This window comes from Lytechinus variegatus, chromosome 18, assembly GCF_018143015.1.
Source record: "Lytechinus variegatus isolate NC3 chromosome 18, Lvar_3.0, whole genome shotgun sequence".
NCBI classification, from domain to species: Eukaryota; Metazoa; Echinodermata; class Echinoidea; order Temnopleuroida; family Toxopneustidae; genus Lytechinus; species Lytechinus variegatus.
Genome location: NC_054757.1, coordinates 18,239,100 through 18,263,604, shown reverse-complemented (window position 1 = coordinate 18,263,604; position 24,505 = coordinate 18,239,100). Strand labels below are relative to the sequence as shown.

Sequence of the window (24,505 nt, the reverse complement as noted above, 5' to 3'; positions counted from 1 at the left end):
ATATAGATTGTTTTTCGCCCAGATTTCGATATGTTGTAGTTTAGAATGTACTCTTTCTCCTCAGTAAACATGATTTTTCGTTTTGAGAATCGCATCATTGCGTAAAACAGCAATGAAAAGAGGCATGTCATTTTTCCTCATTTTGCGTGTAATCTCTATGGGACATGTCTTTTTCTCAAAACCAGATTCGACATTCCGCTATTTCGTAAGCCATATCTCCATTTTTTCTTGTCAGTTTTCCTTAAGCTTTTAGTATGTTGTAGCTGAGATTCTTAGCTTTCGGACGTGTGCCCTCCATTTTTTGATCAGATGCCGGGATCATGCCCGTATTTCGCTTGCAAAATTTGAATTGTAATTCTCAAAATTGCTTACGTGTAATCTCTATGGGGAAAATCGTGGCTCAATGGATAACGCATTTGACGTGTTGGTCCGTGTTGCTGACGTGTTGGTCCGTGTAGCTGACGTGTAGGTCCGTGTTGCTGACGTGTTGGTCCGTGTTGACTACGTGCTCTGCCGGCATGATCCGTGTAGATACGTGTGAAGCTGCCGTGTTGATGCCGTGTTCAGTCATCTGGGGCAAAACTATCCCGGACCTCCCCGGATCATGCCGGCATTGCCGTGTTGATCCGTGAAGATCTGTGTCTATAAATCATGATGGCGAGTATAAAGACAGACCACCTAATTCGTCCGCATGACGAATTAAATTCTAGTTTGTTTTTATATTCAAACCCTGCAAAATTTCTTGCAAATTTGAAAAGTACCTGCTAATTTGAGGGCATTTTATTTCTACACGTAGGACATTTTTCTGCTCCATTACACCCCAAAAAACAAAAACAAAAAAGGTGGTACTTTGTGATTAGGATAGGGTTCAAACATCGGGTGGGTGTGAACACGATTTAGGAGATAACAAAATCATTTGTGGAAGGGAAGGCAAGAGCCACAGACGTCCAATTCCATTTTTCCTCGACAAGAATAACCATGGCAACCATACTCCTGACAGGAAATGAACAAGTCAAGGAGCCGAAAGCCTTGCCACGACCAGACCCGGGACCAGACATTACACATACAGTGCATCCACGTACCACTTCAACACTCCCTTCTGTTAAGGAATGTGCACTCAAAACAAGCCATGATACATTAGTTCTGTTTTTGCCTCGTTTTAACAATTTCTCTTCTTTTTTTTCTTCTTCTATGGTTCACTGCAATGAACAAAGCTTCATAATAATACAAGGGATAATGGTACTACTACTACTACTACTACTAATAATAATAGCAATAATAATAATAATAATGATAGTGATAAAAGAGTAATATTAATAATACATGTTATGACAGTGTAAAAAAAAGTCAGAGGTATGAAGACCACAAAAGGAAGACAATAAAGGTGATCTTGATTAGTAGGTGATTACAGATTCCTATAATTCATGTTTCAAAGGTGAATATCGTATATGGGGAAACCAAACTTGGAGTCTTCATAGACAGGTGGCCATTCTATTGCCAACTGGTCCACTCATCACATGGTCTACCTTCATTTAGTCTAATGCTATTCTGTCCATCAACATTTCGTCTAACAACCATTTTGTCCAATAATCACTTCATATACTCACCAGTTTGTCTATGACCATTTCGTTTCATAACAAGTTGGTCTATACCAATTTCCTTTTCATTCTTTTCACCCAAGTAGTCCAATGGACTATAAAACGGCTATTGGACCAACTAGTATAGACGAAATGGCAAGTGGACGAAATGGCAATTAGACCATGTTGATAGTGGACGAACTGATATGCTAGACCAGATGATAGCGAGTTGGTAATTGGATGAATTGGCATTAAATAGACCACTTGAATAAGTGGTTGCTTTAGGTTTTAATATATAATATACAAATAGCGGAAGTGTAGTGGTATGAGATATCGCATAAGGTTATTTAAGAAAGATGCTCTATTCAACGAGGTATAGCCGAGTTTGAATAGAGTGTCTCTTTCTTTCACTGAATGCAAAATGTTGTACCATACTGCACAAATTTGCTGTTTGTGTTGTATGTACAATGCCTTGGAAGTTAGCGAAAATATGAACAAAAATTGAGTTTTTCCAATATTATAAAGCAAAAAGCAAAATCCCACATGCGCATGATATCTAGGCAGGATCTAGGGCAGCATTGCACATTAAGCCAGCAGGCCACACGCGTATAAAATTGTATTGTGACGTCACCTCCTAAAGCAGTGCAACATTACATTTTGGATGGTATGTTTTCCCTTTGAAATAAAATGGGTAATTCCAAGGAATTTTTCAGACTTCACGTTTTTAATAGTCTTGTGATTGAAAATAATCATTCCAATTAAAAAACTCAACATGTAGCATTTAAAAATTGCACTAAAAAATTAATTATCAAAGAAATGAACACTGCATTTTGAGTAATAGCCAAATGTGTTGCAGTTAGATTTGCACTAGTTATTACTATTAGGGAACAATCACTTCGAATGACTTTAAAATGCTGCAAAAAGGAAACTTCAGTGTTGATGCTTATTTCACCATAGGTCTAGTCTGCAAGTACAGGTATCAATTGTGAGTGAAGTACATGATCTCATATTTGCACATAAATTATTTTCCTTGAATGGAAAGCTGGCAAATATGCCTAGAAGTCCTTTCGATTTCATGCTTTAATGGTTGTTTTCTCTTTTCTACCAGTTTTTAGACTACCACTGTAGTGACTGTACATGCACAGTACAATAATATCATAACCAGGAAAATAGATACACTATATCTCCATGGTACAACAAACTAATAACTCAGATCACACAATTTAGCGGCTGGTTATATAGCACTTAATTTTAAATACTAAATTCGCATGGAAAAGGTTAGTTTTCATATTCTTCTTAAACATCGTGTAAAGACAATGAAGACACATTCAAGAGGACAATTTGTAAAAGGTACTGAGCATTAATCAACTGATGAAAATTATAGGCCTACTTCTACAAAGATTAGTGCCAATACACAAACACAGGAAGATAATAGGAGACAACGATATCACAATATACGCCTACTTCTACGAATGTTAGTGCGACAAACACTAAGGAAAAAATATAGGTGGCAATGATTCCACAACATAGGCCTACATGTACACATAGAAGCAGGACGCAAATAAAAAAGAACACCCAGTTTTACCTCTGTATCGACATAAAACATATTGTGTAATGTCAGATCACATCCGGCGTGAAGATGATACGATCCTCAAGACTCAAATCTAAACTCTCCAGAACTCCAGATAAACTCCTGTTTTGAAAAGTCTGTGTTCGAAGCAGAGTGGATAAACTATCACACATAGAATATTGCAGAGTAGATTATGTGAAACTTGTTTTGAGGCGAAATCAAAGCACAGAACAGATAACTTTTGGTAGGACTAAATATAGGCCCTATACACTGCAATAGGTGAAAAATCCTCAGTAACGTAGATAATTCATACTAAAAAGTAGCAAGATGATGAAGATAGATCTATATTAAAGTCATGTCACTGCACACACACTGTAGGCCTACACTCGATAGGATTTATACTGTGGCGTCAAGTTTTGGCAAGTGTTGGGAGTAGGAAACCAAATTAACTTCTCGAGATGTTTGATTGTAAAATATGCAGCCAAGCAATATCACTAGCGGCCCATCAAAAACACATGACGATTCCTCCGCAGGATTACTTGTACATGTTTGGCTCTGCAGGAAGCAAGACATGCATGTTCTAATTAACCAGGGTAATTAAAGACAGACTTTCTATTCCATATAAGCACAATCATTCAAGCATGACACAAGCTCATCAAAAATGTGATCTATTTTTACATAAATGTGGTCTTGCTCACTCTCATCCACCGACTATATTAAAGACATGATCATATTTTTGTTTCAATTTTTAATGTCAGGAGTCAAGTTGGTTAATTTAGAAGCAGAAAATTATACATATTTCATAAGCACAATCATGCAAGCATGACACAAGCTCATCAAAAATGCCATCTATTTTTACATAAATACGGTCTTGCTCACTCTCATCCACCGACTATATTAAAGACATGATCATATTTTTTTTCAATTTCTGATGTCAGAAAGGAGGAGTTGAGTTGGTTAAAGGACAAGTCCACCCTAAGAAAAACTTGATTTGAATAAAAAGAGAAAAATTCAACAAGCATAACACTGAAAATTTCATCATAATAGGATGTAAAATAAGAAAATTACGACATTTCAAAGTTTCGCTTATTTTTAACAAAATGGTTATATGAACAAGCCAGTTACATCCAAATGAGAGAGTTGATGACATCACTCACTATTTCTTTTGTATTTTATTGTTTGAATTATTAAATATTTTGAATTTCTCGTCATTGTCATGTGAAATGAAGTTTCATTCCTCCCTGAACAGGTGGAATTCCATTATTTCAACATTTTGTGCTTCAGGCAAGGAGGTCCTAATCGTCAAATTTGTAAAAATTGAAATATTGTGTAATTCAAACAATAAAAAAGAAAAGAAATAGTGAGTGAGTTACATCATCGACTCTCTCATTTGGATGTAACTGGCTCGTTCATATAACTATTTTGTTAAAAATAAGCGAAACTTTGAAACGTCATAACTTTCTTATTTTACATCCGACTTTAATGAAATTTTCAGCATTGTGCTTGTCTGATTTTTCTTTATCGATTCAAATCATTATTTTTCTGAGGTGGACATGACCTTTAATGTAAAAGCAGAAAATTATACATATTTTATAAGCACAATCATTCATTAAGCATAACACAATCTCATAAAAAATGTCATCTGTTTTTACATAAATACGGTCTTGCTCACTCTCATCCACCGACTATATTAAAGACATGATCATATTTTTGTTTCAATTTTTGATGTAAAAAAGGGGGAGTCAAGTTGGTAATAATTAAAAACAGAAAATTAGAGATTTTTATTTGATATCATACACTTTAAGTGTTTGAATCCACAAAGGTTTTTACAGAGTTGTGAATTTTCAAAGTTTTATTTCTGTGATGGCAGAGTCAGTTGCACCCCCATTTGATCCACATGAACACAGAATGTGTATCAAACTCAGAACCTCCATATAAATAATGATAATTTGATGTGTGTGTTTTTTTTTATATAGCAGCATGAATCATATCAAACTTCCAATTTATGTTCAAAGTAAAAAAAAAATGATGTCATAAAGAATTCTGAGAAAATTGCAGTTCAAATCCTGACCAAGATTTGAATTTCTTTGTTGTTGTTGTTGATGATGCGACTATTCGCGAACGAATTGCATACATATTGCACTTCCAATGTTTTTTTCATTGATTTTATGGGCTTTATTACTATGTCATAATAATAGTAATACTATACATTATACGCTAAACCTGATGATTTTTAATTCTTTTTTAAATGGTCAATAATAAATATTTCACATATTTACCACTATGGAATCATTTTCCTGAATGGTTTTACAGGGTGCTCCATAACTTTTTACAAGTGCTTGCCCGGTCAGGCAAGTAAATCTTTAAATAGTTGGAATATACTTGCCCAGTCTATTTCACTTGCCCGAAAAAATACTTGAAAAAAAAAAGTTTTTCTCTCTTTTGACATGAACTAATCTATTGCATTTCTTTTGACAAAAATTAGGGCCAATATAATATCATTTCGACCCTAATTTGGGTCACTCTACTGTGAGAATTTTGCTTCCTACTGTGTGAATTTTGCTTGCCCAATTCGGGCAAGTAGTTATGTCTTTAGTTCAAAACACTTGCCCGACTCTAACTTTTACTTGCCCCAGGCAATCGGGCAAGTGCTTATGTAGCACCCTGGGTTTTACTATGTCATGTAAAATGAAAAAATAAAGACATGGTGATTTCTTATCATTTTCGAGAAAGAACAGATATTTCCCTAATCACTTCTAACATCATCTGAATGTCATGTTGAACCAATATGAAACCACTCTCCTGAATATTTTCATGATATCATGATAATAAAGTAACAATAAATGCCCTTTTTACACAGGATTTTCTTAACCCCGGACTATCGCTAACCCCGTACTATCCTTAACCCCATACTATTTTTTTTCCTTTTCACACATGCCAAATTGTTATTGCTAACCCCGGATAAGGAATGCTTGCTTTTTACACACGAAACTCGCTAACCCCGGACTAGTGGTTTTTGTCGATCATTCGTAGTACAAGTGCTTCACTCGTACACTTTTTACACACGCTACAATTTCCTTAACCCCGTACTATAGGTAGGGCCAAATTGCCATTTAGCCCCACCTATAGTACGGGGTTAAGCTTAGCCCACTTTCGTTTTACACATGCGATCTTAACCCCGTACTATTGCTCTTAGCACCGCAATTGGTGGGATAACCCTGCTTTTTTGCAGGGCCAAATAATCCCGTACTATAGGTGGGGTTAGCCCACTTTGCAAAAACGCTGTGTAAAACGAAAGTGGGCTAAGCTTAACCCCGTACTATAGGTGGGGCTAAATTGCCATTTAGCCCCACCAATAGTACGGGGTTAAGGAAATTTTAGCCTGTCTAAAAAGGGTAAAAGACATGTTGATTTATGATTATTTGTGTAGACTTTAGAACAAATTTTGCACTAATACTGCTCATCCAAGTAACATACATGTAACATCTGATTTTCCGAGCCGATATGGAACATATCTTTCCTGAATTTTTATTTCCATAATGTCATAAAAATATAACAACAATAATAAAGACATTACAATTTCTAATCATATTTTGTGGAGTCATCATTATATTGCAATAATACTGCACATATAATGTTGATAAATTTATCATATACTCCAACCAATTTCCTGAATAATGGTTTTAATATGAATAAAGACCTGCCAATTTCTAATAATTTTTTTGTGAAGTCACTAACGATGACACGAAAACTGCACTTTCAACATTAAACTCAATGCCAAGATGTTAAATGGGATTCCAATTTAAGTGAAAACTCCCTTGTTTTACCACTTCCTGCAAAAACTCTACTTCATCATAATTTTACACAACAAAAAAGTGTGAAAGACGAGGATATTTACCAGGTGCTGCAAAATCAACAGTCCTCCTCCCTCTGCTTAATATATATCCCACTTCAAGAAAATAACAAAAAGTCACCAATCACAAAAGTGGCTAATTACTGCAGTATCGATCAGCCTGAGACCAACAGCGCAAGAAATGAGAATAGTCCCAATCTACTCATACCCAAGGGTGTATCAGATCTGAGCTTCCACATAATGTCACGAGCATTCAACAGGTGCGACAGGGAATGCCATACTAAAGCTTTAGTTTAGAGGAAGATATTTCCTATCAGGATACACTCTATAGAAAAAAAGACGCATCTATAGACACAAGGAAACCACACATCGGCAAAAGTTTCAGTCAGGTCCTTTGTCAGAGGCAAAACTAGGCCCTATATACAGTATGCAAAACTATACAAAATCATGGTTGATAATTAAAGCGTGGGGTATCAAAAGATTGCTCCATGCCGGATTGAAGATAGGTTTAGATAACAATTAAACACAACAGGTAGGTAGAGATCAACAAACGATCCGAAGTAAATAGCTATGTTTTTTAGCTCATGACTCATTGACTTATACGGAGCTTTACCAGCTTTTTGTCATAAACCATACAGACTGCCCATTTCTGATACTATTCACCGATGACACAGTTATAAAAGCGTGTACATGTAAATAAGAATTCAGTGAGCACACAAACTTCGACAAAATATGTGTATCAGGAAGTATAAACTTTGAGGTATGTAATAGTCCAATACCCCTGCAAATGTCCATTATTGACCACCAAAAGCAATACATAGGTCAGGCCAATCGCCTATACTACATTGTGAACTTTGAATGACAATTCATTCAAGCGAAGCGAAGAATGGGTAGGCTAACGCAGACTGGGAGAGGAAGAAAAGGGGGGAAATCCCCAACCCTTTATACCTCAATAATACTCAGAGCTATACCTCATTCTAGCAGCAATACAATAAAGCTCATGATCATTTTTGCATTTTCACTTCCTAGTATATAAAACTCTTTCAGAGGTTTCTTCTTTGCGGCCTTAAAGGAGAAGTTCCCCCCGATGATTAACAAGAACAGAAAAATTTGAGAAAAATATGGGTAAAGGTTTGATGCAAATCTATTGATCAGAAAATATTGAAAGTTACGAATCCTTATTTTTTTTCAACTTGTGTTGATATGCAAGCAGCGGCCCCATATATCATGTAATATAAATTCACATTTTTTATCCCAGAACATGATAAATAAAAACATCTTTCTTGTAAAAGGAGCCCGGGGGGGCCACTTACATTGACGAGTGGATACCATGCGCGACCAAAAAAACACGTAAAAAGGATATCCTTTTCACGATAGGGCACGTTACGTACTAACGTGATACGGGTGTCAAAAACACAAAAATAATTAAAAAAGGGTATTTTTTTTGCTAGGAAAATTACCTGTTTTGGGTCGAATTTGCGGGAATGATAAAACAAAATTATAATGTTTTATAAAGGATGTCCTTTTTGCCCCAACACTTCGTGTTTAGAGTCCGATTTGCGCGAGGTGTAAAATGTGGGGTCGTACTAAACCAAATAAGGTAAAGCCGACGACCGGAGGACCCGTAACAATAAAACATTCCTGTACTTGTTTAGGGGTTCATTTCAGGGAATATTTGCCAAGAGTATCGTTTTGTTTCCAGTACTTGTTAAGGGTAGGGTTTCACACGTCAATACTTGTTAAGGGGTGCATTTTCGGAATATAGAAATTACGTGTTTAGGGTGCTTTTCGAGACCCCATGGTCGCGCATGGTATCCACTTGTGAATAGAAGTGGCCCCCCGGGAAAAGGAGATCATTTGATATATGATATGTCTGATGATATATCCACTGCACAATCATTTTCCATTTTTTCGGAAAAAAATTGAATAAATAACATACAGAGGGAGCTGGACATCACAAAATCAACGCTTAAGAATTTTTTTACATTGATTTTCATCAAACCTTCAATAATCTTTTTTTTGCTTATAAAAGCCAACTTTTCGTCAGAGTGAACTTCCCCTTAAAAGTGACAGACATTGGATATCATAAATCTGTACTACTAAAGACTACCCTGCAATACTGCAAAGATCGGTTGTAGCGTCAAAATATGATTTGAGTAAACTCATAAAAACTATTCAGTATCATGTTTTCAAACTGCAAAAATTTCTTCAATGTTAGCAGGTAAGCCAAATGTAGAGTATTAAATAGTATAAAATGAATACATTGAAAAATAGACAAAAAATTGAATAATAAAATGAATAAGCAATAATTAAGTAATATATAAAAATCATAATAAAAGTTAAAGAATAAAGAAATCAAACTTAAATTCAAATAAAAAAAAAGAGTAATCAAATATTATTCAAAATCAAAATAGAAATAAATACAATAATTCAATGAAAAGAAAGGCATGGATATGGATACGAATGAGTATGTAAGATTCATAATCACACATTAGAAAATAAAAACAAATGCGACCATTCAATAAAAATAAAGGCATGGGAATAGATAAGAATGAGTATGTAACATTCATATTTTTCTTAATAAATGAAAATAAAAGTAACCAATAATAATAATAAGAAAGACATGGAAATTGATGAGAGCGAACCAGGACTCTCCTACAAGCAGATGAGTAGATAACCTGAAAACCCCATCATATTTAATTACCTGCATTTAACGATCATTATAGACACATCAGCTGCCAAGGGTAGCTGTCATGTCAGCATGGGAACCCCAATGACTCATAACCTCAATACATTTAGGAACAGACTCACAAGAAAATTACTGTTTTTTTTTATTTCAACTTTTTAAAGGGTATAAACCCTGGGCCCTGGTGAATAAAAGTTACTATTATCTTTGCCAGCCAATGGTAACTTGCAAGGAATCCTTGATTTTGATTGGCTGTTGATCACCGTTACCATGGTAGTTACCACTGGATGGCAAAGTTACCATAATAGTAACTTTTATGCAACAGAGAGGAGAAATTGTTAAAGGACAAGTCCACTACAGCAACAAGTTGAAAAAAAGAGATAAATCCAAAAAGCATAACACTGAAAATTTCATCAAAATTGGATGTATAATAAGAAAGCTATGACATTTTTAAGTTTTACATTTATATCGTTTTATATCATTTAAGACCTAAAAGAAGATTATATTGGTCCAAACTTTAAAAAATTAGAAACCTAGATATTCTCTACTGAACTTATTCCTCAAGCTACTTTAAAGCAGATTTCTTTTAAGTTTGTACTTCCCTTTTTGAAGGGTCTTTCCCTTTTTAAGGAATTTACTTTCCTGTGCACAGGTCAGCTGGAGGGGAAATGGGATACAAGTAAGAAAGGGTATCACGATGGAAACCGACAAAGGGGCAGGGATGTTCCGTCAATTGCATACTGACTAGGATGCACATATAACTGCTTTGTGTAATTAAAGTGAAATTTTAAATTTTCATAACTTTCTTATTTGACATCAAATTATATGAAATTTTCAGTGTTATGCTTGTTTGATATAAATTCTATTTTTATTCAAATCAACTTTTGTTAGGGTGGAATTGGGCCACTTCTATTCTATAAGCTGACACCAGGTAGTAATAGCGCCCCTTTCGATCAACCTTTGACAATGGCTGTAATTCATGAAAAATGTTTGTTTTTTCCTTTATTCGTATTCTATTTCGCATTTTCCCACCTTTTTCTTGTTTTTTTCTTTAACTTTTGACTTTTTGCAATCTCCCTGAATCTGTCTCCTGGGTCTCCTCCGAATTGCAATCTAAAAGATGTTTACTTTATATGACCGGGAATGGGGAAATTGAAGAGGCACCCCTGTTTCTCAAAACTCTCTGTGTTTTGCATTTTCAATCATGATTCACGTTGCTGCTTAAATTTGAAAATCCGCACTGGACACTCCCCAAGACGACCAGAAAATGTTAGTGACCAAAGTCTGAAGAATCACCATCATACATAGCCCCTCGACTGATGGCATGCATAAGATTGTGACTGTCAGCTGCTGTCTGTCGTATCAATTTAACCAGGCATTGAGGATGATCTTGTAACACACAGGATCATATAAATAGACCAATTAAAAACTGCGTCCACAAGAATACATCATCATCGTCATGGAAACACTGTGGCATAGTGGTTCTGAATTTTGCCATTCGTTATCGAGTATTCTGTGTTCAAATCCAATACCATGACAACCAGAAAATCCTCATTGAGCTACACTCAACCAAGAAGAATTTCTTTAATATTTCTCTTAAATAATGACACTAATTTCTCAAATAAAGCAACAAATGATATTTACGTCACATACTGCTTTATTAGTAAATCCTGTCTCGTCCCTTGGCCCTTAATATTCACATCAGACTATATTTTATCAAAAGTTCTATTGAAGTGTAATAGTCCGAAAAACAATTTCCAACATGTCCTTGCCCAGTACATGTATGTACATGTAGATTCTGCTTCATAGGGAAAAAATAAAAACAAATTGGAAAATAATGACTCTTTTATAGAATTTAAATATATGCATAAAAATTAAGGTTGCTAGAGTCGCAGTCTGGGAAACCCCTGCATATCATTGACTTTTTGCATTGAATATCAGGGGCCGCGGAACGGTTTTCAAAGTGGGGGGCTGAGCCAAAAGTGGGGGCTGACCATGCAAAAAATCACAATCCTATGGTCATTTTTACATTTTTGTACACGGTTTTGGAAGCCCCCCCCTCGCTTCCGCGCCCCTGAATATGTACTATGTAAATCTCAACTTTTGATATTATGTTTCGTAACTCCTTTTATTTGTAATTTATGTTCATTTCAGGTTCTAACTTTCGAGCATGATGATTTCAATAAAGTCCTTTATCATCCTTATCATAGCAGGTTGGAGCTGGTGCCAGACTAGTATCAAGATCAACTTGTAAGATAATATTCTAAAGACGAGAATATTGCAGCAAGTAGACGTAATATGCACATTTGAATAATAATAATATAATATTCCGCATTTATATCGCGCTTAATACATCGGAACGACGCTTTACAGACATATTATTACCCTGGTCATCGGATCCATGCATGCCCGCATACAATGTATGCACCTTCTCCACTCCCTGGGGAGCATACCAACAAGAGTTCAAAGATTCAATTGGTAGGCATACTACATGTACATGTAGGCTTTCACATCCCACCGGGTACCCATTTAACACCTGGGTGGAGAGTGGCAAAGTGTGGATTGACGGCTTGCCAAAAGACGCTAGGCCATGGTGGGATTCGAACACACGACCCTCTGATTACAAGGCGAGTCAGAACCGCTACACCACGACGCTTCCACAATATTCCACTACCCCCTACTCCCCCCACCCCCCATACATTTGCAACGTTGTGGATTAAAGGAAGAGAGACACATTTAGGGGGTATGTCCCAAATAAAAGCACATCCATGCTAATCCCCTGATCCTTCTTGCAACATACTACTCCAAGAAAAGGAAATAAGCTTGAACTCCTTCTTTGAAATTGTGTCTATATTTAGAAAAGTTTTCACCATTTTCGGTGAAGAGCTGCGCAAGAGATTCAGCTAGGATTCCAAAGACGCTAGTTGGATTTGTTTGATATTTAAATCCAAGGTCGATGAAGACTGGAAAAGCAATGTTTGCATCATGTTGAAAGGGATTAGGTTCTTTTGGTCTACAAACAGTTGCTCCATTTACCACATAGGCTGACCGCATTTGGTCTACTGGCAATTTGGTCTAATTGCTATTTGGTCTACAACTAAACATGATTCAATCAATACCTTGTTTATTATAAGAAAAATCTATGAAAAAATACTAGTTAGTGTGTGACAGCAGCTCTTTCACACATTGAAATGCTGTTTAAATTTTCATTTTTCATACAATGCTCTGTACTTTATCGTCAGCATTCATCTGAACCGTCTGATCAGTCAATTTTGGTCAAGAAAGCAATTTTGAGGTTTTGCAGAAAATGAAAGTACTAGTCCTATTCTATTTGAAACTAAATTTCTAGGCAGCAATTTACTTTAGTTTCTGAGATATAAGTTTGATGGCAATGCCATGCAAATTGTTGATAAAATGCGCAATCTTGTGGGGTGACACGATTCGTGCAAAATTTGAAACCACAGCGTAGGCATTCTACACCTGTTGTGTGGAGAAGTGTGCTCAAAATGTGCGAAGATCACTTCCCGAAGAACGATTGTGTCCTCACTTACGCTAAAACTACATTAACCAGGCAAAGCGATCTTGAAAACTACATCGCGAGGTGGTTTTATGAACCGGTTTGGAAAATCGCTTCCAAGATCGCTACGACCGTTCTCACTACACCTTAAACTAAACTAGTTTCCAGTAAACTACCGTAGTTTTAGGGAGGTAGTGAGAACGATGTCTAAAAGATTGAATTTAAATCTTTTGAGAATCAAAATTCATTCAAAATCCAAGAAATTTAGAGTGTAATTAGATCCAACAATCCATAGTAAATTCATATTCATACCCGGAAAATGCAGAACTCATGCATGATACACTGAAAATATGTCAGACTTGGGACTGAGAAGCACAATCCAGTATGTTTCAATCAATTTAGCGAAGTTAACCCGTTGGATGCGGAATTCTCTTATCCCTTCAGACAGTGTACGGACACCACTCACGTCCCAGAAGGCAGTGGGTTAATCAAGCCTAAACTCAAATATGAATCAGTCCAACTGATAAGAAAATAAAATGCAAGAGTCCATAATATTTGGAGAAGGCAGTTTCACTAACTGAATCAGCTTTGAGAATGAGGCAATAGCAGGATATTCATTTTGATACATAGCAGTCAAACTTTGTAATGATCCCAATAATCACCTTTTACCACAGAGCTTTGTTTGTGGGTTTAAAAAGCAATAGTTACAGAAAGGAGTGCGTACCGGTACATTACTGGCTTTTGTTACTGACCTTAACTTTGTGGAAGAATTAACAGGAAATACTGGCAACGTACCGAGGTTGAATTCCGTGCTCAATAATATTCCAAATTATTCGCTCACAGGAAAAAACAATGATAATCCGATATTAAAGCAGGATGTGAATTAAACACATGGATATGTTTCATGTATAAATGAAAGTGTGTCCAACAGAATATTCAGCAATATATCACACTGGATGATCAAGCAATATGAGAGATTGTTCACTGCATATTAGGGAAATACCCTTCCGGAATGGTTTCTCTTCTTGCTGCACTTGAATCAATGCGAAAGCAATCTATATTCATCTATACACAAAAGAAAAGCCAATTCAAGTCATGATCTTAATTCCCGGATATTCCCCAGGGAAACCCATTCTTGTTGTTTATTCATGTATGAGCTGATCAGGGCCCCGTCTTACAAAGAGTTACGATTGATTGGCTCAATCATAACTCCACATAGAAATCCATCACTGTCATAATTTTTTCTACAGGAAATTTGCTAAATGTCCTTTTCAAACAAAGGAGAACGCATCAAACTGTCAAGAAATCAATGAATTTATGGATATACATTCATGACTAGAAATTTTTTGAACAAACATGCATTTTATATGTTGACTTTGCTGGCTTTCAAAAGTTGCATTTGATAAGATCAATCGTAACTCTTTGTAAGACGGGGCCCCTGTTGTGCTATTCAGCCACTCATAAGATCACTTGATATTTTTTTTAGCATACAACCTTTTACAGTGGTATGCGGGTCAATTACACCGATTTTAAACCCTCAATTTCATAATAAATATGCTGATTAATATATATCCTTTATATCATATTTTCCAAACATCACTGCTGTATTTTGAAGGTCGAGAATATAGAGGATGGTGATGATAGAATATTCCGTTTACTTTAATAATCCGTTGCATACTGGAACATGGTGGTACCTGTACAAAGTCTATGGGAATTAGATAATGCTGTATTCAACAGTTTAATTTTCTCAATGTTTGATCATTGAAAATAATAAACTCAGGTCTGATGAACACAGAGAATGTTGAAAATCGGAATACAATAAATGCTTTATTGGCAAAAACTTTCAGCAAAACTTTGCTATCATAGGAGCCAATAAAGCCAATGTAAAACTGCAAGATGCCAATAATTAATATAAAGATGGACAGCTACATCTGTATTACATTCGTAGCAGGGCAAATAAGTTGTTTCTGATACTTTGTTTCTTATCAAATAAATAAAATGTTAAAATACTAAAAACAAAGTATTTTCTAGAGAAAAAAAATGAATAGTAATACTTCACCAAAGAGATGTAGATACATGTAAATACCACAGTCAAGGCATGAAAGAGGAGAGTATTATGTCCCTAATTGGATAGCAATGTCAACAATCCCTGTAAAATCTGTCTGTAAGTTAATGATAGACCCCCCTGGAGGATTCATTACCGTCCCGTCTGAATCAACTTCTGAGGTTGACCTACAAGCATCACGTGACCACCTTACCTTCCGACGTGTGGAGCTGCGCACAGCTGGTGGAGAATGCCTGGAAACATGGTTGAAATTGTAGTGGTGATGTGTGTGGGGATTCCCGGGCGAGAGCGGGAGAAGGCTGAACACTTTGCTGGCGTGGACGGTGAACGTTTCGTCGCTGCGTTGCCTCCGATGCGTGTACTTGGCACGCTGCGCTGCCTTTGTCCTATCCATGCTCGTGGTCTTGGAATCTTTGGCAGCGTGTCTCACATAGAAGCTTCGCCGGGATGAGCGCTTCCTCGCAATCATTCTAGAGTCCAGGGCGTCGCTCATGACAAGGGAACGACTTCCCCCTATCAGGAGGAGCAGGAGGGGGCTGCCCACGTGATCTCTTACTTGCAATTCAATTAGCCAACGACTCACTCCACATATACCCTCTTCTTCAAATCTTCCACTGTTGTATAGTTGCAAATATCAGACTCTTTGAATAGATGCGCAATGTTCCATCGATCCATAAAATCAAATCAAAGTGTTATTCAAAAACCAACTTAACAGATCATCATAAGAGTTCCTGATGAATCTAAATGTTGATTATCCGTCTTCCTTTTTCGGTAATTAACACTATCAATATCAATCAAGGAAATGGCAAAATGTCACCGGGAATTCATCAGCTAAGACTAGGCACTTCTTGAGGGGGGATCAGCAATGAAACAACATCTCAAAACGTTGTTAAAATGCTGGATTTGGATGGTGAGAAGCCTCGAGAACTATCCGGCATTTTAATTATCTCTGTCATTAGTGTGCTCCCTCGAGATGCCTCGGCAGTGGCAGGAAATGACTGAATCGGTGCAAGCTTCCACCCAAACCAAGAAGGGGGAGGGAGAGAGTAGACTCTGTCCTGAGCTGAGTGAGCTCCTAGTTGACAATCTCACGATATTATTAGGAGTACTATAGTTAAAGGGCTGTAGCAAATATACAGTACTATCAAGCAACTGATTATCAATATCTTTCACAAAGAATAGCTATAAAAAACTGTTTCCTACCAACTGAAACTGCTCCCCCAGGCCAGGTGACTATCTGATGACCGAAAACAATGTCCTCAGTATCCAACATCACTTGGACAAAACCTTGGAATATAACTTTCAAAAGTCAGAAGTTCTCCTCTCGGTGAGTTCACTGCACCAATAAAAAATCACAAACTGACAACAAATTGGTCTACAAGAGCCAAACCCTACAAAACCTTGATCTTGAGGCACCCCAACCTTCAGAACCCCTCTAAAAATATATCACCAATATTGAAAGCCTAGCTGCTCTAAATATTCTTTTCTCTGGCACAGGCAATAGGTTTTTATAGGATAGGTGCAGCAGGCAATTTTGTGCCTTAAATTATCATAAATAACCAAAGTTCTGTGTAATGCAGTCAGGTGAACCGAACATGAGCAACTGCTGCCCTTTTCACCGTGGACTCGGAAGGCTGTCTCCTTATTTTGAACCAATCGTGTGATACACTGTAATTTATCCAAAATCTTCAGACTTGGTGTACATGTATCTTCTTCTACATAAATGTGTAGTGGCAAGAATTTAAACAGTCATTGACTTTGGTTCAGGTCCTCCTTTAATGCAGCTTTCTAGTTCCATATGATAATGGAAGTGTTATTCCTTTTCCTTGTCAAGGAAACATGCACGTGATGTGAAAGGTTCCAGTGAAGTCATACACCAATGGTTTCATGAATCAAAGTATTGCTCACTTCATAAAAGAACGACGAGAATACTGCTAACTTCATGAAAGTATGACAAAAATTCCTCCAAAGCTCCACAGTTTCATTCAATATTGAGGTTTTATGATGTTGCCAACTCAACAAAATATGACTATAATTTTCAGAAGACAATTCTGACATGTCCACATGCTTTTACCGCTCCTATTCAGTTCCTTTATAAAAGCAACAACCAAATAGGCAGGTCTTCAACTTGGGCTCAAAGATATCAAAGACACCACCACTTGTAAATAGCAGAGATGGAACTGATAAGCTACAGATTTTATGACACTTGTAATTAAAAGTAGTTGGCCCAAAATAATAATGGTAATGGAGTAACCATAGACAAAGCAACCACGCCCAACCAAAAGATTTCTTAATAGCCACCCGTATCGCTCTAATCCGAAACCGAGTTTAACTTTCAAGTCCTTCACATGCGGCAAATATAAATCGTTGCCATACATGCCTATCGGATAGTCCACAGGGGAATGAAAGACAGACTAAAGCATATTTACGGCTTTCCAAAATGAGATATAAGCCCACTCCAATAAGGGTTTACTTTTCAGTGTGAAGGTTCTGAGAGGATTTCTAAAAATTGGGGTACCCATCTGCTACATAAGATCCGACGGATGATTGATAAATCTAGCAACCCAATGCGCAGGAAGAGTATCGAGTGCTTGGCTTTAGTTTATATCTCAAAATATGATCACGTCTTTGCTCGTTATCGTGCCAGAATCAAGCACACCTTTCTCGTTGTGAATGCAAGTAAATAACCTAATCTCACCGTCTAATGGTATGCAGGTCTTTCCTAAAAACATGTCAGGATCAGCTGTTGCCCAAAATAATGCTGCCATTAAGTGGAACTCGCTCATTATGGGCATGCTGTACTTTTTTCCTGAATACCTTTACAACTTGTCAACTTTGGCCCTTATTTGGCAAAGCCTTGACAATGTCTAAAAAAGGATCGATCCTTCAACAGACTCCGACAGTTTTTTTTTTACTGTCACAGATTTTATTTTTAACCTTCACAATATTAATCCACAGGTGTTCTGATTTGTATCATTTGATTTTTTCATATAGGCCTATAGCTACAGCAGAATTGACATACAACAGACTGAAATTCAAATTGTAGTCTCCTAGAATTAATACGAAAATTTATGTGTTTATGACATGTTATATTTGTAATATGAGCTCCACTCCTTTTATATTATTTCATTTCACATAAAATTGTATTTTTTTTACGTTGCTTTTTAATACTGATCTTAAAAACAAATTGCCTGTTCAATCCTTGAATTTATTTCCTAATGAAGATTGAAAATTTGTCTGAACTTTGCTAAATAGGTGTGACTAACGATTCTTTGAAAACAAGTGATATTTTTCCTTCAATGTTTTGGGGTTTTTCAACTATGCAAGCTCAGATTTAAGTGAAGACAACATGTAGATCTATAGGCATACATGTGTATCAAATAGGTAGAGGCAGTCACAGTACATTGTCAATCTAGTCTCACTACCTCAGACTCCGCATTTCAAATTCCAAGCCAATGGTCTTTGCCTGAAGACTAGGGAGCAACAGCTTTTACATTCTATCCAAGGGACCCTGTAATGAAACGGCCTTCAACATATCGTAAAAAATAGAAGGAAAACAATATTACCACAGGTTTGAGAAAAATCCATGAAAGAATAAAACATTCATTAAAATTTTAATTATTTGATTTGTGATGTCATATGCAAACAGCTTTCCTACATCGTATGGTAAAAAAATCAATTAAATAATTATTTCTCAGAAAAATGAAAGTGGTTTTGATTGTACCTTCAGTATAACAATAGACAGATCATTTCACATCCGTTCCTAAAAAAGAAAACAAAATGAAGTCATCATGAACCATTGAAGAATTGAAATTTATGCATTTTATATTGCATAACATATGGGGCAGCTGCTCGCTTATGACGTCACAAAACCACAACTTTAAATTCTAGTAACTTTCTAAATCTTTCATGGATTTTCCTCAAACCTTCGCCCATATTTTTCATTATTTGTTTTCTACAACAAACTTTTCTTCAGGGTAGACTTCCCATTTAATTCACAGTAGAAAGTATGGATTTAGAACTTTAGAAATATATAAAGTTATCATTAACACCACAGGAGACAGTATCAAATATTGAGTGAAAGAAAAAGAAAGAGGGGCAGAGTAACAGGGGGGGGGAGAAAGAGAGAGAGGGGAAGGGGTGAGGGAGAGAAAAAGGGGGAGGAGTGGTTCTATCTATATTACTCTTAAGCCTAAATATAATTGTCAACAGTTATCAGCTGTGTTATGCAGGAAAAGGCAATTTGGGGCTATTGGAAAATCATAATATTCAATAACAAACACGGGATGTATGTTGTAAAAATACCCTAATGTGGTTTATTATTACATTTTCTGATGTCTCTATCACGCAATCAGTTCCAAAGATTTGGCCTATCCCAGGGGGTAAAAGGGAAAGAAGAAGCTCTAATGCATGTGGATTTATGGTTTCTAGGAGAAAAAATATTAATGAGTATCAACATTTTGGTAACTGATTCATAATCTTTGCTCTAATGATTCATTAAATTCATGAAAACCACTCAACAAACAACTTACTTGACCACATTTCAATCCAAATAATGTAATGAAGTTGAATACACAAAAGCTGGCTAGTCTTGCCCAGCGAGGCAGCTGTAATTAAAGGCAAGTTTTTTTTGAAAGATGAAGGAAATTTGATTATTTATCCAGCCTATTTTTTTAATCATTAATCAATTATTTGAACTTGTGTAAGATCATGATCATAATTCCATTTGATTATTCAAGGCGCGGATTGGGGAAGGGGGGGCAGAAGGTATGTAAAGTTTGATAATTAACAGGAGCGGCATGTAGCCTATAGAATGCATTAAATACGTACCCCATAAAATGAACTATAACCTCTTTTTTGGGGGGGGGGGGTGTCAAAGATTTTGGGAATACAATATCCATCAATTTTACAAATGGCCTTTTTGGGGGCTTGTCAACTTTTTCAGGCACAATTGCACTGCATTATAGTCTGAATCTTGATCCATGCATTCATTGATATAAATTAAACTATTTAAACTAAAATAGGATATTCTAATATCCACTATTGACAAAATTAATGAGAATATTGTTTATCCATTAGACAACTTTCTACCAGAATGTTATTTCCTTTTTTTAATACATACTGAACTTTCAGTTCCAGAATGACATGTTTGTAAAAGGTGATACACTTTTTTCTTTTTGTCTGAGAGAATACAAGGACCTGTTGTTGGGGTAAACGGTGATAGAAATGAATCATATTTTTCATGATGAACTTCTGGTAACATGCAATAATTAGCTGCTCATGGGGAAAAAATATATACCGGTATACATGTATCCAGAGTTACCAACCTTAATCATTAAAAATTTCATTTGCTAATTTTTGTTGTCCTATTTTCAAGCCTAATATCCTATTTTTTTTTTAATTTTGAAAACGTGTCCAAAATTATCATTCTTAAAAGTTTAAAAATCAAATTTCTAGGGGCAATATCCTATTCAGTGTCACTTTCCCCTTAAAAATCCTACAAAATAGGATAAAATCCTAGAAGTTGGCAGGAATATTAATCAAACTCATGAATGCTGATCACATTCCAGACCTGGAACAGACTAATCTCCATTGAAGAATACTTTAAATTGTACCACTAGTTTGCCAAAAATAGTATAAAGGTTCCACAACAACCATATCTTTACGACCCTGCAGGATGATCTCTAACAAATTGTCACCACTGTTGGTAACCAAGAGTCTCAAGAGCCAAAATGTTTTACTACTGTCGAACAATCTCTCACATGTCAGTCTTTCACGGTCTTGACCATGGTATAAAAAAAAATTGATCCTTTAAGGACTTCTATTACAGTAGCCACAACCAAATGCTAAACCTTAAAGTAGAACTTCACCCTGAAGAAAAGTTTGTTGTAAAAAAGAAAAGAAAATACAATAAAGATATTGGTGAAGGTTTGAGGAAAACCCAACAAAGATTAAGAAAAGTCATAAATATAATTTAAAGTTTTTGATTTGTGACATCATATACGAGCAGCTGCCCCATATATCATGTAATATAAAATACATGAATTTTTAATGGTTCATGGAGACTCATATATATTTTTTTCTTTCAGGAGCGGGTGTGAAATCTCTGGATAATGAAGGCATAAAATAAAAACTATTAAATTTTTTAAACGAAAATTACTTCATTTATTATTTTACAAGATATACAGTGTATGGAGATGCTGCTCACATACATGTTTGACATCACAAATGAAAAAAAAATAAATAAATACAACTTTGAAAAATCTTCTATGGATTTTCCTCAAAACTACACCAATATCTTATTTTTGAGGAATTTTTACAATAAATTTTTTTATCAGGGTGAACTTCCCCTTTAAACATATTACTCAAAAATTGTCTTGGGGCAATCAAGGAAATGGTGACAAAATCATGTATGAAGTCACTGTTTCCCCACAAAGACAAGTATTAGAGGGAGATCCTGGAGAATCATCGAAAGCAGATCAGGATGTTTATCTTGATGCTTGTTGATTAGATCTAGGGAGGCATTGCAATGAACTACTCGTCAGCTTTGACATCAATCAGTCTCGCAAATAACTGCTAATTTGCTTTTGTACTTGGCAGAATATAGAGTGGTATGGATGGTATTAAAAGGAGAATGAAATACTTGAAACCAGTTGAATTCATATAAAAGAGAAAAATCAAAGAAACAGGTCAATGAAATTTTGAGTAAGAGTGAATAAATGATATGTTATTCGCATTTGAATATTGAGATCACTAAAACTATGTAGATCCTACCATAAATGTAATTTTGTTTAACCTTTAAAGTTTTGACCCCTTGGGTCAAAATAATCATGCAAGGTCAGATATGTGTGTGTATTTCAGATAAATGGCCTTTCAATTGCCGGACGCCTTGATACTCATTGGTCCCCATGGACACCAATACACCAATTTCCTGTGATAATTACTATCTATTATCAGTAATTAAAATAAGATTACACGAGTGTGGTTAATGATTCTCCCCTACATGTGCAAGAAATTTGGACTAAACTCTCTTTAAAAGTTATGTTAGAACGGGGGGGGGGGGTCTTATGTCTTTATTGAGAATATACTCGTACTGGTAGTCACTCATGCATATCACCCCCTGCATTTCAATAAATGCAAGTGAGATCAACTGTTGAGTTTTGCATCAGTCTATGACAAATACTAGCTGAAGTCGAAGGAATTTTTCATATTTCATTATGTAAAGCGTTGTGGCCAAATGGATAAGTCTTCTGACTTTGAAACAGAAGGTCGTGGGTTCGAATCCCAGCCATAGCGTAATTTCCTTCAGCAAGAAATTTATCCACATTGTGCTGCACTCAACCCAGGTGAGGTGAATGGGTACCCGGCAGGATTAATTCCTAGAATGCACGAGCGCTGAAAGGCAGCTTGAGCTAAAGCCGGGGTAATAATAATAACAACGAGCCTCGGAATAGAATATTTCTAGATAGATGGCGCTATACAAATGTCTATTATTATTATTATCTATGTATATTCTCACTTTTTATCAGGCCTCTCTTTCTTCTTCTCCTCCTCCCTTCTACTTTTTCTTCTTCTCCACCTCCTCCCTTCTACTTTTTCTTCTTCTCCACCTCCTCCCCCTCCTGCTCTTCTTCTTCTCATTCTTCTCCTTCTTATTTAAGGAAACAAGCCTTATTTTAGTATTTGTACTTAGAATAACAGATTAGATCACATCAAATATGTGGTCAATGTCTTTAATAACTGTCTACAGCATTCTTTCAGGTATTGTAAAGTATGATCTATTTATTAGGTAAAATGCTGGCTTTGTGCCTCTCTAATTTGCATTTCTTTGTGTATTTTCTACATGCAGTACAACATACTCATCCTGGTTTTTAATATATCATTGTAAACAAACCCTGAAAGGGCATCCTTTGGCAAGGGCATGAAGTTCACGCTATGAGTCAGCTCTGCTGGTGAGCAGAGTATGTAAAGGCAAAATCTGTTTTCTTCTGTTATAATTTTGAAGTGAAACCATCTTTTTGGCTACTGGCCATATCAAACTAAACTTACAGGGTGGTATTCAGATAATCAAATCTCCGTTTAACCCTCGTCTAAACTAGAATTTTAGACCACACTTCTATATGGAATGCTGGCTTCATAATTCCATTGTTATGGCAATTATATGTACTGGTCAATAACTTCATTGAAATTAAGTTTTCTGACGATAACCCGTAAAGGTCACTGCCATTTGTGGATGCACTCGGGTCAAAATATTCTGACAAACAAAAATGAAGAAGAAAAAAAGGTTATTATACATCTGTCAGGGGGACATTCAGCATTTTACATGGTATGAAAGACCAAGAATTTGAGATGTTACAAATAGAGCTACATGTGCATGCATGTAATTTTGGTTAAGATTTTCCTGTACAAAAAAGCCATAGGGAAAACAAGAACCCTGACCACGATTTAAATGCGCACGACCAACCAAAACGTTGTATCCCTCTTTCACGTGCAAAGTCAAATGCAGACATGACAGTTTTAGTGCGCACAAATGTTGCTTGCTTTGATACAGTACACATTTCCAATTGGATTTATGCAATTTATTAAATAAATTGTATGGCATCACTTTTAAAATCCCCTTCATATCCCCCAATATTTGCTGATGTACAGAGTAGGACTTGTATTTCATTTTAGTCAATTTCAGATCAACATTCAATTATTTAACAATACTGGAAATAATTTTCAAGACCATTCAAGTAATAAAGATGACATATATTGAAACCAAACATACAGCTAAACCACATCCTATTAAAAGTAATCAGGGAATATTAATTGAACGTATTGAGTCAATACAAAACTAGACATGAATGAATTGGAGGAAATCTATTTCCATGCAAGGCTACATCACATGTATTGAATATGCAATGAGCCTCATCTTGCCACATGAGGGCAGCAAAGTGGAAAGCATGTCATACTGCATTGGAGTTGAATATCACTATTCTGTAGTTAAACTCCATCCATGCGGTTTATACCTCAACTTCTTTCTCAAAAATACACTTCTATTCAATGCATGTGCTCGTTATGCACGCACAGAGATGGAAAATAAAGGCCAATGCCTAGAAAAAGTGACAGTGAATAGCTCATTTCATTTTTGGCAGTTAAACACCAACACTATTCATGTAAGGGTAGGGCCAGTTTTCTATAGGTCAGTTTTCTACCTAACGTATAAAAGCTATGAGTACAAATGGGAAAAATCAT

The 24,505-nt window shown here is 36.0% G+C and overlaps 1 protein-coding gene across 8 annotated transcripts in view; it reads right to left on the bottom strand.

The window, feature by feature from the left end:
• LOC121405557 (rho GTPase-activating protein 24-like) overlaps positions 1-16,065 on the bottom strand; it is a 46,403-nt gene extending 30,338 nt beyond the window's left edge. Inside the window, exons 1-2 of one of the 8 annotated variants that reach the window (XM_041596481.1) lie at positions 7,046-7,850; positions 3,163-3,284 (exon numbers count right to left, since the gene is read on the bottom strand). In XM_041596481.1, the coding sequence (XP_041452415.1) occupies positions 3,163-3,183 (21 nt within the window). In that variant the 5' untranslated portion in view covers positions 3,184-3,284; positions 7,046-7,850. Of the gene's footprint in view, positions 1-3,162; positions 3,285-7,045; positions 7,851-13,515; positions 13,918-13,955; positions 14,254-15,461 lie in introns of those variants that run through there. The other 7 variants (XM_041596477.1, XM_041596478.1, XM_041596479.1 and 4 more) reach the window with 7 other exon arrangements.
• Positions 16,066-24,505: the final 8,440 nt, after the last annotated feature.